This window comes from Silurus aristotelis (genome assembly GCF_946808225.1).
Source record: "Silurus aristotelis genome assembly, chromosome: 3".
NCBI classification, from domain to species: domain Eukaryota; kingdom Metazoa; phylum Chordata; class Actinopteri; order Siluriformes; family Siluridae; genus Silurus; species Silurus aristotelis.
In genome coordinates, this window is record NC_139576.1 from 8,390,546 (window position 1) to 8,404,669 (window position 14,124).

The following is a 14,124-nucleotide window of genomic DNA, read 5'->3' on the forward strand; positions in this document are numbered from 1 at the left end:
TTTTGCAAGGCTCAGGATAATGCGGGTGTATGTGTTGCATTTACATGCGTTTATATGGCGGAGGCTTTTATTCAATATTCAAAGTGACGAGCTGAGCACGAGCTGAGCACGGCGGAGCATAAATAGCACGTGTAGGTGCGGGATTTGCAGTCGCAGATTAAACCCATGTGTCTAGAGTTATGTCTTTGCAGCTTGTTATCTATGGAGAATGAAAAAATAAGTATACAGTCTATAACTAAATAAAAATGCACACACAAACAAACAAATGCATTGTTGGTCGATTAAAATGAGGCATAATTAAATAAATTGTTTTCATTTATTTTTACACTTTCCTGCATTAAACAAACAAACAAACAAACAAACAAACAAACCAGTAAATAAGCAAACAAACAAATCAATACATTTGAAAATGCAGTTAATATAGAAAGGCAAAAATAATTAATTAATTAATTTATTTTATTTTATTAGCTACCACTACAGATTTGTCTTTTGTTAGTTTGTTTGTTTTTCAGTCTGTCCAAAGAATATTAATAATAATAATAATAATAATAATAATAATTATTATTATTATTATTATTATTATACTTTATTATAATACTTTTTATAATAATTATTATTATTATTCTTTTATTATTATAATTATTATTATTATTATTAATAATATTCCATCCATCCATCCATCTTCTCCCGCTTATCCGATGCCGGGTCGCGGGGGCAGCAGTCTAAGCAAAGATGCCCAGACTTCCCTCTCCCTAGACACTTCTTCCAGCTCTTCCGGGGGGACACCAAGGCGTTCCCAGGCCAGCCGGGAGACATAGTCTCTCCAGCGTGTCCTAGGTCTTCCCCGGGGTCTCCTCCCAGTGGGACGCGCCCGGAACACCTTCCCAGGAAGGCGTCCAGGAGGCATCCGGAACAGATGCCCAAACCACCTCAGCTGACCCCTCTCGATGTGGAGGAGCAGCGGATCTACTCCGAGCTCCTCCCGAGTGACTAAGCTTCTCACCCTATCTCTAAGGGATCGCCCAGCCACCCTGCGGAGGAAGCACATTTCGGCCGCCTGTATCCGGGATCTTGTCCTTTCGGTCATGACCCAGAGCTCATGACCATAGGTGAGAGTAGGAACGTAGATTGACCGGTAAATCGAAAGTTTCGCCTTGCGGCTCAGCTCCTTCTTCACCACGACAGACCGGTACATCGACCGCATTACTGCAGAAGCTGCACCGATCCGTCTGTCAATCTCCCGTTCCACCCTTCCCTCACTCGTGAACAAAACCCCAAGATACTTAAACTCCTCCACTTGCGGCAGGGACTCCCCACCAACCTGAAGTGGGCAAGCCACCCTTTTCCGACTGAGGACCATGGCCTCGGATTTGGAGGTGCTGATTCTCATCCCAGCCGCTTCACACTCGGCTGCAAACCGTCCCAGTGCATGCTGAAGGTCCTGGTCTGATGAAGCCAACACGACAACATCATCTGCAAAGAGCAAAGACGAAATCGTGTCGTCACCAAACCGGACACCCTCCGACCCCTGGCTGCGCCTAGAAATTCTGTCCATAAAAATTATGAACAGAACCGGTGACAAAGGGCAGCCCTGCCGGAGTCCAACATGCACCGGGAACAAGTCTGACTTACTGCCGGCAATGCGAACCAAGCTCCTGCTTCGGTCATACAGGGACCGGACAGCCCTTAGTAAAGGGCCCCCGACCCCATACTCCCGGAGCACCCTCCACAGGCCGCCGCGAGGGACACAGTCGAATGCCTTTTCCAAATCCACAAAGCACATGTGGACTGGTTGGGCAAACTCCCATGAACCCTCCAGCACCCTGTAGAGGGTATAGAGCTGGTCCAGTGTTCCACGGCCTGGACGAAAACCACATTGTTCCTCCTGAATCCGAGGTTCTACTATCGGCCGTATTCTCCTCTCCAGTACCCTGGCATAGACTTTCCCAGGTAGGCTGAGAAGTGTGATCCCCCTATAGTTGGAACACACCCTCCGGTCCCCCTTCTTAAAAAGAGGGACCACCACCCCGGTCTGCCATTTCAGAGGCACTGTCCCCGACCGCCACGCGATGCTGCAGAGGCGTGTCAGCCAAGACAGCCCCACAACATCCAGAGACTTGAGGTACTCAGGGCGGATCTCATCCACCCCCGGTGCCCTGCCACCGAGGAGTTTCTTTACTACCTCGGTGACTTCAGCTTGGGTGATGGACGAGTCCGCCTCTGAGCCCTCAGCCTCTGCTTCCTCAATGGAAGACGTGACGGCGGGATTGAGGAGATCCTCGAAGTATTCCTTCCACCGTCCAACGACATCCCCAGTTGAGGTCAACAGCTCCCCACCTCTACTGTAAACAGCATTGGTGGGGCACTGCTTTCCCCTCCTGAGGCGCCGGACGGTTTGCCAGAATCTCTTCGAGGCCAGCCGATAGTCCTTCTCCATGGCCTCACCGAGCTCCTCCCAGGCCCGAGTTTTTGCCTCGATAACCACCCGGGCTGCAGTTCGCTTGGCCTGCCGGTACCCGTCAGCTGCCTCAGGAGTCCCACAAGCCAACCAGTCCAGGTAGGACTCCTTCTTCAGCTTGACGGCATCCCTTACTTCCGGTTTCCACCACCGGGTTCGGGGATTGCCGCCTCGACAGGCACCGGAGACCTTACTGCCACAGCTCCGAGCGGCCGCTTCGACAATGGAGGTGGAGAACATGGTCCACTCGGACTCAATATCTCCGGCCTCCCTCGGGATCTGGTCAAAGCTCCGCCGGAGGTGGGAGTTGAAGATCTCTCTGACAGGAGGCTCGGCCAAACGTTCCCAGCAGACCCTCACAGTACGCTTGGGTCTGCCGAGTCTGTCCAGCTTCCTCCCCCGCCATCGGATCCAACTCACCACCAGGTGGTGATCAGTTGACAGCTCCGCCCCTCTCTTTACCCGAGTGTCCAAGACATACGGCCGCAGGTCAGATGAAACGACCACAAAGTCGATCATCGACCTGCGGCCTAGGGTGTCCTGGTGCCACGTGTACTGATGGACACCCTTATGCTTGAACATGGTGTTCGTTATGGACAAACTGTAACTAGCACAGAAGTCCAATAACTGAACACCGCTCGGGTTCAGATCAGGGGGGCCGTTCCTCCCAATCACGCCCCTCCAGGTGTCACTGTCGCTGCCCACGTGTGCATTGAAGTCTCCTAGTAGAACGACGGAGTCCCCAGTCGGAGCACTGTCCAGCACCCCTCCCAGAGACCCCAAGAAGGCCGGGTACTCTATACTGCCGTTTGGCCCGTAGGCACAGACGACAGTGAGAGACCTATCCCCGACCCGTAGGCGCAGGGAAACGACCCTCTCGTTCACCGGGGTAAACTCCAACACATGGCGGCTGAGCTGGGGGGCTATAAGCAAACCCACACCAGCCCGACGCCTTTCACCATGGGCAGCTCCAGAGTTGTAAAGAGTCCATCCTCTCTCGAGGAGTGTGGTTCCAGAGCCCAGGCCGTGCGTAGAGGTGATCCCGACTATCTCTAGTCGGAACCTCTCAACCTCACGCACAATCTCAGGCTCCTTCCCCGCCAGCGAGGTGACATTCCACGTCCCTAGAGCTAGCTTCCGTGTCCAGGGATCGGGTTGTCGAGGCCTCCACCTTCGACTGCTGCCCGATCCTCTTAGCACCGGCCCCTTACGGTCCCTCCTGCAGGTGGTGAGCCCACTGGAAGGCGGCCCCACGTCGCTCCTTCGGGCTGAGCCCGGCCGGACCCTGTGGGGGAAGGCCCGGCCACCAGGCGCTCGCATACGAGCCCCAACCCCGGGCCTGGCTCCAGGGTGGGGCCCCGGCTGCGCCATACCGGGCGACGTCACGGTCCCTGATGTAGTATCTCTCATAAGGGGTTTTGAATTAATAATATTGAATTTATTTATTTATTCATTTTTATACATTGAATTAACAAAAAAATAAATAATTATTCATTTATTTATTTATTTATTTATTTATTTATTTATTTATTTATTTATTTATTTATTTTTATTTTATTTTTTTTTCACAGTTTGTCCGAAAGTATATTGAATGCTATTTATATATAATATTTAAAGAAATATAAATCTAGTTTTAAACCAGTGGAGCATCAGTGCAGTAAAACTAATCCATGGATGAAATGCGGTAGTAATATTTCTAAGCAATGTGGATCTGGGACAAAATACTGTATGCTTTAATTTAAATGTAAAGATAATTGATTGTTTTCGATTCAGGACGCTTTTCTCTGAGATCAAATGGATTAAACTGTGAAAGAAAAACCAAATGCAATTTGTTGTTTATAGTTGTATTATTTGGGTATTTACATATACAGTACTTTTTGTGTAATAAATCTGAAATCAAGCCTACAGTAGTGATGTTAGTGAAGAGCGCTGTCTATAATATACATTATGTCATTGTTAGATACAGCAGCCCAGAGGCCTTTATCGTGCTCAGGTCCCCATTTAATAACTAAAGAGCGCATTAAGCCGAGCTTCTCTCTCTTGAGTCTTGAGATAATGGCACCCATGGATGGGATAACCGGATTAATGGTTCAAAGGTTAAAGTTGACTCATTCAGACACCTTATTTGGGATTGAATCATGGCCCACTCTATTGTTCTCTGAAAAGTGATACACACACACACACACACACATGGTTTAAACAGGCTGCTCGTCCCACACATGTTCTCCGTGTGAATCTGGCCTCTTCTCCGACTGTAATTATCATACCTCATGGAGGAAACCATGTCCAGTAGGCTGCTTTAGGGTTTAGACAGAATTAAGCATCTGCTCATAATCACTTATAGGATTAGATTGTGATATTGAACTTGCTGTTAATAACGCTGTTGTGAAACCTTGTCACTACACAAGGACAGTAGCTTGTAGCCTGCAGTTTTTTTATATAAGGACAATTCCAAATAGATTAAATGCACTGGACATTCGAGATGTTTGTCTTTCTTCTAAGTGGATTTTGTCTTGGCCAGTTTAGTCTGGCTGAGTAGTTGAAGTGAAAACTTGGCCTTAAACAGGATTTGATGGTTTCCAGTCTCCATCTTGACTTGCGCTACGGTATATTTAGACTTAATTCTGACTTGGTCTGGACATTAGACACATTCGTACAAATTCCTGCTATTCTTACTGAAACTACCAGTCACATTTCACTAACCTCAAAATATCACAGGAACAGATGGCAAGAGCTTTTTAGCCCTAGGAGACCAATCACAATTGTGCGAAAAAAAATATGAACAGTCTGCACTCTCCACAAATTACAGATATAATTAAGAACAATGTTTTTAGACAATTTAAGAGACTTTAATTAACTAGAATTGCGTGTTGACATCGTATGTGGCTGGTTACTTTTATGAAGATATACACTACCAGTCAAATGTTGGGACCTAATTATTAAATGTTTTTTCTTTATTTGTATTACCGTATTTTCTGGACTATAAGCCACTACTTTTTCCCAACGCTTTGAACCCCACGGCTTAAACAACGAAGCGGCTAATCTATGGATTTTTCCTGGGTTTTTTCCGGTTTCACAAACTTCATGCCACCAAAAGACTGGGCCCCATAACATTAGACCCATGAAATTGCGGAATGGGTTCAGGTGAGCCAATAAAACTCTTTATATTAAATCAGATGCGCTCCCACTGAATCGGGCCGCACCACATCATAAATATGGATGATGTTCCTCTGACGTTTGACCTGCCGCTCACTCGGACTGTCTACAGGAAATGCGAATCATTCGTCAAGCTGAAAACAACCGGGCATGAAAAAACACACTTCACCTGTGTTCTGAGCTGCACGGCATCGGGAAAAAAAAGATTCACCGATGGTGATTTTTAAACGCACGACGATGCCAAAAGAAAAACTCGAAAGAAAAAGTTGTGAAAGGAAGGAGGAAGACGGTGAACAATGACTTTTTGGTAGGCTGCTGTTTAGATACAAGCCGTGTAACAGACACTGTCTTTCATTAAAGCCTGTGTAAAGTTCATTAGATTCAGTGTGGACACCTGCGGCTTATAGACAGGTGCGGTGTATTTATGTTCAAAATAAAAATCTTTGTCAAATTCAGTGTGTGTGGCTTATATTTGGGTGCGTTTAATAGTCCGGAAATTACAGTACTTTCAACATTGTATAATAACACCGAAGACATTATATTTGGATTTCTTTAAAATGGCCTTTTTACTTTGATGACAGCTCTGCACACTCTTGCCATTCTCTGTCAGCCTCGTGAGGTAGTCACTTGACATGGTTGTTGAACAATCTTGAAAAGTTTGCAGAGGTGTTGAGTGCTTGTTGGCTGCTTTTCCTTCACTCTCCAGGTTCCACTCATCCCAACTGGATATAAATTGCTTGATTGTGGAGGCCAGGTCATCTCCACTCCATCACTGTCCTTCTTGGACAAATAGCTCTTACATAAGCCCTAACTCTAACTCTACAGGTGTGTTTGGGGTCATTGTCCTGTTAAAACAAAAACAAATGATGGTGCAAATTAAGTGCAAACCAGATGGGATGGTTGTTGAATGGAAAATGCTGTGGTAGCCAAGCTGGTTATATGTGCCATCAATTTTGACCTATATCACGAATATAGTGTCACCAGTACAGCACCCCCACAACATCACACCTACTCCACCATGTTTCAAAGTGGGAACCACACATTCAGGAATTGTCCGGTCACCTTCTGGACGGCTAACAAAGACACGGCGGTTAGAGCCAAACATTTCGAAATTAGGATTCTTTAGACCAAAGGACAGTTTTCCACTGAACTAATGTCTATTCCTTGTGTTTTTTTGGCCCAAGCAAATCTTTTCTGCTTGTTGCTCTTATGAAGTAATGGTTTCTTTGCTGCAATTTGACCATGAAAGCCTGACTCAAGCAGTCTCTCCTGAATACTGGATGTTGAAATATGTATGCCCCTTGAACTCCGAGAAGAACAGCTGGTCTTGTAGAGGTGTTTCTGGCATTCAGTGGTTTCTACCTACCAAATGTGATCCATAGAAGGGTAACCGGTCAACCAGTGACAGTGTCATGAGTGCCCAAGGTTTATTGTTGCAAGTAGGCAGTGATGACTAGACCATCTGGCCCTATCCTGTCCATCACCAAAAGCTCCTGTAATGGGCTAATGAGCATCAGAATTTAACGATGGGAGAAAGTGACCTGGTTTGATGCATCACGATTTATTTTACTTGCTCTCTAGTCTTTATTTAGAGTGTATAGGACTACGTAAGGGTATTTTATTAAATAATAATTACATTTATTTTTAGGAAATAAATGTATAGAGAGCATATAGTTTATTTATAATTATTGTGCTCTTATAATGAAACACTTTTTTCGCTGCTTCACTTGCCTCCTGGGTTTTTTCTTTTTATATTTACGCTTCTCTTGACAATAATTCAACTTGGAGCATTGCCCTGAACATTGCCTGCTCCCTACCTGAGTTAATTACACATTACACAGAATTTAATGAGGGAACGCAGGGTGTATTGAGTCTGTGTAGACCTGGATTTAAAATATTTTCTGAGTGTCGGATAAAGCTGCATCTCCTCCCCTGCTGTTTGTTGATTGATACAGGGTTTGTAATTTGCAGGCAGCATGCTGCATTGATCTCGCATTTGGCATTTGGCAGATGCCTTTATCCAGAGCGAATTACATGTATACAACCGAGCAGTCGAGGATTCAGAACCGTGCTCAAGGGCCCAGCAGTGGCGGCTTGAGGCGGTGTTGAGAAATGAACTCGGCGCCTGCCGATGGTAATAACGTGATTAGTATTAACTCACAGAGGTCTGATACCTTTTTTCAATCATAGATGTTTTAACCTTAAATTTGTTCTTATTTCTTAACTAGTGACTTGCATGTATAAGTTTTAAGGACAGTGAGTTAAGTCCAAAAAAACACTCATGTAAGTATATTTGCAAAAATCCCTTTTTAGATATGCTGACTCAGTGAGAATTCATCTTCTGTCACTGTTTCTAATTTTGTTTTTGCACTTCTAATATCCATCATAATTTTAATTCTGTTCGGTTAATTTCAGTTCAGTTTATATAAGCTTTTTGGCCTGAAAGTTTGTTCAGAATCAGAATCGGTTTAATTGCCATGTATTTTACATTGTATGCATTCTAGGATTTCTTTTTTGCTGAGTGTTCAAAATTGGTCAAACGAATTCCCAGTTCTTATTGTGTTGTCTCACAATTCAACAAGTGGAATAATAATTTGTTTACTTATACTAATAAATACTAATAAAATGGCTTTTGGGGACAAAACTCTACAAATCTGCAAATCACAAATGCTTTTCTGAGTTCACTAATGTTTTGCTAACAAATACATAGCTAATTTACTAGCTACGTGCTAGTAAAATAGCTCACAGTGGCTTTAAGTATCAACAACTTGTGTTCTCATCTATTTATTTTACAAGAGCCAATCCTATCCTAGCATGCAGCTTATGCATTGCATGCCATTTAGCTGTATTCTAACCTTGTGCATGGTCTAAAACCAAGTTTATTTAGTGTCATTATTAGCAACTAAGCCCATAATAATTTTTTTTTCAGAAGCTATTATTAGCAAACTTAACTAACACTTATCTATAAAGGTCACATTAGCATTAGCACAAAGTACTGTATACAACCATACAAAGGAGTATTGAAGGTTTTGAAGCAGTGCCATATATGATAAAAGGAAAAAAAAAGGGTGGGGAAATATGGCATTAAAAAAAAATAACATTTAACAAAGAACCAGTTTTATTGAACAGCTGTTAGTCATTGAACTCTATTAATAAACTGGATTGCACTTAATTCCCTGAACTAGAACTTTAACTAGAAAATTAAACTGCATTAGCTGAGCAGATTACAGAGTGATGTTTTCTATTTTTTTATTATTCTACTTATATTATTATTGTTATTATATTATTAATATAAATCATGAATTAGGTAAAGCATGGCAACTTTAATTTTAATATTTATGTAATATTTATAACTTTAATTTTATGTTGTTTTGTACAATGCAACATGTATTTTTGGCCAATGCCCTCAGTCAAGTTTGATATTTGGCCTTTACAGGGAAAAAAAACGTGAGCACCTCTGTTTTAAAGAATTCTTCAAGAAGAAGGGGAAAAATTTAATCTTGGCATTCTGGGACAAGTACAAAATGTTAATACTGTTTTTAAAAACATTTTAATGTTTAATTATTAAATAATGAGCTTTACTCTGTCAGGACTAAATATAAGATGGCCAACAGGACAATATATACAACAAGATATCTTATTAGATAATGGTCTAAAACAAAACAAAGGTGTGTGGTTTTTCTATACTTAGAACTGCAAAGGAAATGTTTGCTAGCTTGCTATACCTGACATTATCAGATTGGCTATAAAGTTGTTGTTTTTTTTTGGGGTCGCTTGCCGCTATTTGGTGAAGCCGAAACAAAGGGAACCTAACCTTAAAATGAATCTACTGCTAGAATACGGCATTAACTAGCAAAAAAATCTAACTGATTTAAATAAACCTGACTGCTTTCTTCATTTTCTAAGCTTCTCTTAGCTACATTAGCCTCGGTGCTCGAGTGCATATTTGAGAACCAAACCTCAGACAACACACCGTTGTTTGCATTTGTAATTTGTAAACACACGCCCTTGTGTGTATATTAATCAAAAGTCGGGTAAAAATGAGAAAAGTAAGTGAGGCACGGTAAATATTCACCAGTGTATTCCTTCTCAAATGACTTCTGTCACTAATTCGTTCATGCCTGGCTTCTCTAATGAGATTAATAAGACTGATTATACCTGTCTTTCAGACTGCCGTTGTCATGCTAATTCTAAATTCATATTAATCGTTTATCAGACATCATCATAAACATGTTACACCAGTGAGAACATTGAATCTGCTGTTTTTCCTTATACACTCATCACCCCTGCTGTTCCTGTGTTATTTGCATGTTACCTCAATCAATTTGTGAACAGATAATGGGCCGAACCCACATGTCTACCTACAGACTAACACACTTGCACACCACGTACCAAACCAGTAGTCCCAGAATCATAGGAAATACACTCCTGATCACAGCGTGTTTACCTCAGAAAAAGTGCCTTAATGCGGTGCAGAGTTGAAGCAGGTGTGTTAGAAGGTCATATATTTGAAACACAGGCGTAGAGTAGACCACAGGTAAAAGGGAATTGGTGTGTGTGTGTGTCACCTGTGGACCAACTGCACAAATACAAACACAACTAAACTTATTTTACAGAAAAAATGTGTTTGACGTTTTCACAAGGGAATGTCTGTCAAGCATTTTTTTTTTTATATTGTTACAGTAGATACTCTTCAAGACACTTCTACATTCTGATACCTAGGTGGTGGAACAAACATTTGTTTTCAAACAATGTACAGATCTATCTATAAAAAAGGTCTAGCTTTTCTAATAATATTCTCTTGCAGCTGAATTTTTTAGACTTATATACAGTATCTCACAAAAGTGAATACACCGCTCACATTTAAGTATATCTTTTTTAAGGGACAATACTATAGAAATGAAAATTAGATATATTTTAGAGTAGTCTTGTATAGCTTGTATAGCAGTACAGATGTACTGTCCTCTGCAAAATGTCAAAATAGTTCAAGTTCATTTCTATAACGCTTTTCACAATGAACATTGTCTCAAAGCAGCTTTACAGAATGTAATTATAAAACAAAAAATAATAATTTTAATATAAGTTTATACTTATATAGTGTGGCAACAAAAGTGAGTACACCCTAAGTGAACATGTCAAAACTGCATCCAAAATGTCAGTATTTTGTGTGAGCACCACTGTTATCCAGCACTGCCTTAATCCTCCTGGACATGGAATTCACCAGAGCTGCACAGGTTGTTGCTGGGATCCTCTTCAACTCCTCCATAATGACATCACGGAGCTGCTAAATGTTAAACACATGACACTTCACCTTCCACTTGAGGATGCCGCACAGGTGTTCAATAGGGTACAGGTCTGAAGACATACTTGGCCACTCCATCAGCTTCACCTTCAGCTTCCTCAGCAAGGTAGTTGTCATCTTGGCGGTGTGTTTGGGGGCGTTTTTATGTCGGAAAACTGCCGTCCGACCCAGTTTCTGCAAGGAGGGCATGATTTTCTGATTTAGAATGTCACATTGCATGTTGGAATCCATGTTTCCTTATAAATAATAAACTATTTTTAAATAAAAATTATAAATAATAAACCGCAGCTCCCCAGTACAAGTAGCACTCATGTAGCCACAGACCATGATGCTACCACCACCATGCTTGACTGTAGGCAAGACACAATTTTCTTTGTGCTTCTCACCAGAGCATCACCACACATGCTGGACACCATCTATGTCAAACAAGTTTATCTTAGTCTCATCAGACCACAGGACATGGTTCCAGTAATTCATGCTCTTGGTCTTCAGCAAACTGTTTGCAGTTTTTTTTCGATTGCCAGCTTCAGAAGAGGCTTCCTTCTGGGACGGCAGCCATGCAAACCAACTTGTTACAGTCTGAGCACTGACAAGCGGACCTTCCATGTATGCAAACTGAAAAGCAATGCTGCAGCACTCATTTGTTTGTATTTTGAAGCCAAATTTCTGCATCTGACTTGAGGTTCTATGATTGACTTTTGGCTCACGCACACACTCATGGTTCTGGACACCCACTCGACTCTCTCTGCATCCGCCCGTGCTCAGCCACCGCTCGGAGAGACCCTTCCGCTCTCCTCTGCTTGGTGTGTCTCTCCCCCCGAGGCTGGTGTCTTTCTCCTATTTATTGTCATTACCAGAACGAAGCAGAGAGCACTGATAAGTCTCATCAGCTACAGGTGTAGTCTTACTGCTTGTTTCTTTCTGGTCGCACTCCATTCGCGAACCGCTGCCACACTCAGTTTGAGGGTGTTACGGATCTTCTTATAGCCTCGGCCATCTTTGTGGAGAGTAACAATTCTAATTCATACATCCAGTGGTCAGTATGAGAGAATTTAACTTAAATCACGGATGCGTGGATAACTAGATGGATGGATTGATGGATGGATGGATGGATGGATGGATGGATGGATGGATGGATGGATGGATAAATGGATAACAGGATGGCTAGTTAGATAAACAGTTGGTTAAAAGACCATATATAATACTATTATACCTATACACTCTGTAACTGCTTCTATGCTATTTTTATTCCTGTATCGTCTACAAGGATACAAGAACCACCCCATCAACCTGTATACATCATAAACCTCCTTCATTTCTCATACACTCAGTATCCCCCAAAGAACAAATCTACAACCTTGTACATCCCATAACAACCCATGTACATCCCAAAGTACAGCTTTCATGCCTTATAGAAAACTATATACCAGATATAATGTTATCTGAGTCCATACTAACACCATGTATACCAGCTAGGATTAGAATGTACACCTGGTCATAATAAAACTGCATTAACATTTATCCCTGCAAATTACAAAATGGGATTTCTTATAGCTGTAGCTTTATGTTGTGCTGTAGCTCTATGTTGTGTGTTGTAGCGCTATGTTGTTTAGTGTAGCACCAGGGTTCTGGAGGAATGTTGCCTCATTATAACTGTGTACTTTGTTGGATCGGCTCATTCGGATCAGCTGTCCACTGTGTAGTGTTTGGTAAAAAATGACAATAAAAGCCTCTTGATTTAACTTAAATTGATGGTAATATAAAGGGTGTAGTCTTTTTGGATAGTGTTCAAGGGGCACATATCAGATCTATAGAAATAATACAGTTTCAAAATAAAGTTAGCTTATTGTATAAAACTAGCCACTGTGCTAGTCTGCTGTATGTGCTGAATGCCAAGGCTATATTGATGGCTATGGTAAGTAGCTGGTTAAAGATGCTGTGCAAATCGTCTGGAAATTACTTTTTTCCTTTTTCAAAAACCCCTGATGTTAAGGTGGCTGTAGCTCCATGCGACTGTTGGGGTGTCCAATATACCACTTTGTTGATGTTTAACTAGAGAGCTCATGTGCCTTTTCATTAGATCTTATCTTCTTGTGTGTGTGTGTGTTGATTCTGTCTCTCTCCCTCTTCACAGACACCTCTTCGGCATCAGAAGACGAGGGACGGATGGCGTCGTCATCATCACCGTTCCAGGCACCCAACCCGAATGTGGAACACTGGTTCAACAGAGTCATCCATCACCACTGCTCATCCACGTCCTCCTCCGCCTCCTCCACTTCATCCTATCCTGGTGGGCGGAGCCATCACAGCACTAACTCCGCCTCAAACTCTGCCACAGCTGCTACTGTTCTGGCCGACGTCATGGCTCACACACAACTCGGTCAGTACCTCGAAAGCTTCTCACTATGGTTCTACAAAGGTATTATATATGGCCCTCTGTATCCTCTAATACCTTGTATAGAACATACATTACACATACTTTAACATGATTTCTGTAAAGCTGCTTTGAGACAATGTCTGTTGTGAAAAGCGCTAAAGAAATAAACTTGACTTGACTTGACATGACATGCTGTTACTTTGCACTACCATCATGTACATTTTATCTATATATTTTATACTAAACCTCAGAAACCTTCTGTAGTATAATGAACATTATCTCATACATCTGTAAACATTATAATACACCTCCTATACCTCGTAATGCCCTTTTTGAAATACTTCTGCACTGCACCTGAATCGTGTCTTATTTCTTTACATCTTCACCTTTTTACACCTTTTACACCTCTCTGTCATGCTTCTTATAATTGTAAAATATATAACTTTTTTTTAATGCTGAAACTTTTCTTTTTTAATTTTTTTCATAAAAATCAGTATAAAAAAAAGTTGGGACATTTTACATTTTCCCAAACCTGACCCAAACCTGTCAGCATGACTGACACATCACTGTGCACAAAGCCAGCTCCATGAAGATATACATGAGTTGGAGTAGAAGATCTCCCGCAATAGAGCTCTGGCTGGCCTCAACCCTACTGAACACCTTTGGATTGAATTGGAACGCCTCCTCGTCCTCCAGACTTTACTCACACTCTTGTGGCTAAATGAAACTCACACATATCTCAGCTAGTACACTAGTGGAATGTGTTCTCAGAAGAGTGGAGGTTATTATAACAGCAAATTTAGGAATCTTATACGAATCTTGTGGTCGGGT

General features: G+C 42.1%; 1 protein-coding gene across 6 annotated transcripts in view; it reads left to right on the plus strand.

Moving 5' to 3' along the window:
- Positions 1–14,124, plus strand: part of dip2a (disco-interacting protein 2 homolog A) — a 149,690-nt gene that overhangs the window by 82,281 nt on the left and 53,285 nt on the right. For all 6 annotated transcript variants that reach the window (XR_014532728.1, XR_014532729.1, XM_083536889.1 and 3 more), the window contains exon 5: positions 13,051–13,296. Coding sequence is in view for 4 of the 6 variants with exons in the window: in XM_083536889.1 (XP_083393015.1) it covers positions 13,051–13,296 (246 nt within the window). In the remaining 2 variants the exon portion in view is untranslated. The remainder of the gene's footprint in view (positions 1–13,050; positions 13,297–14,124) is intronic.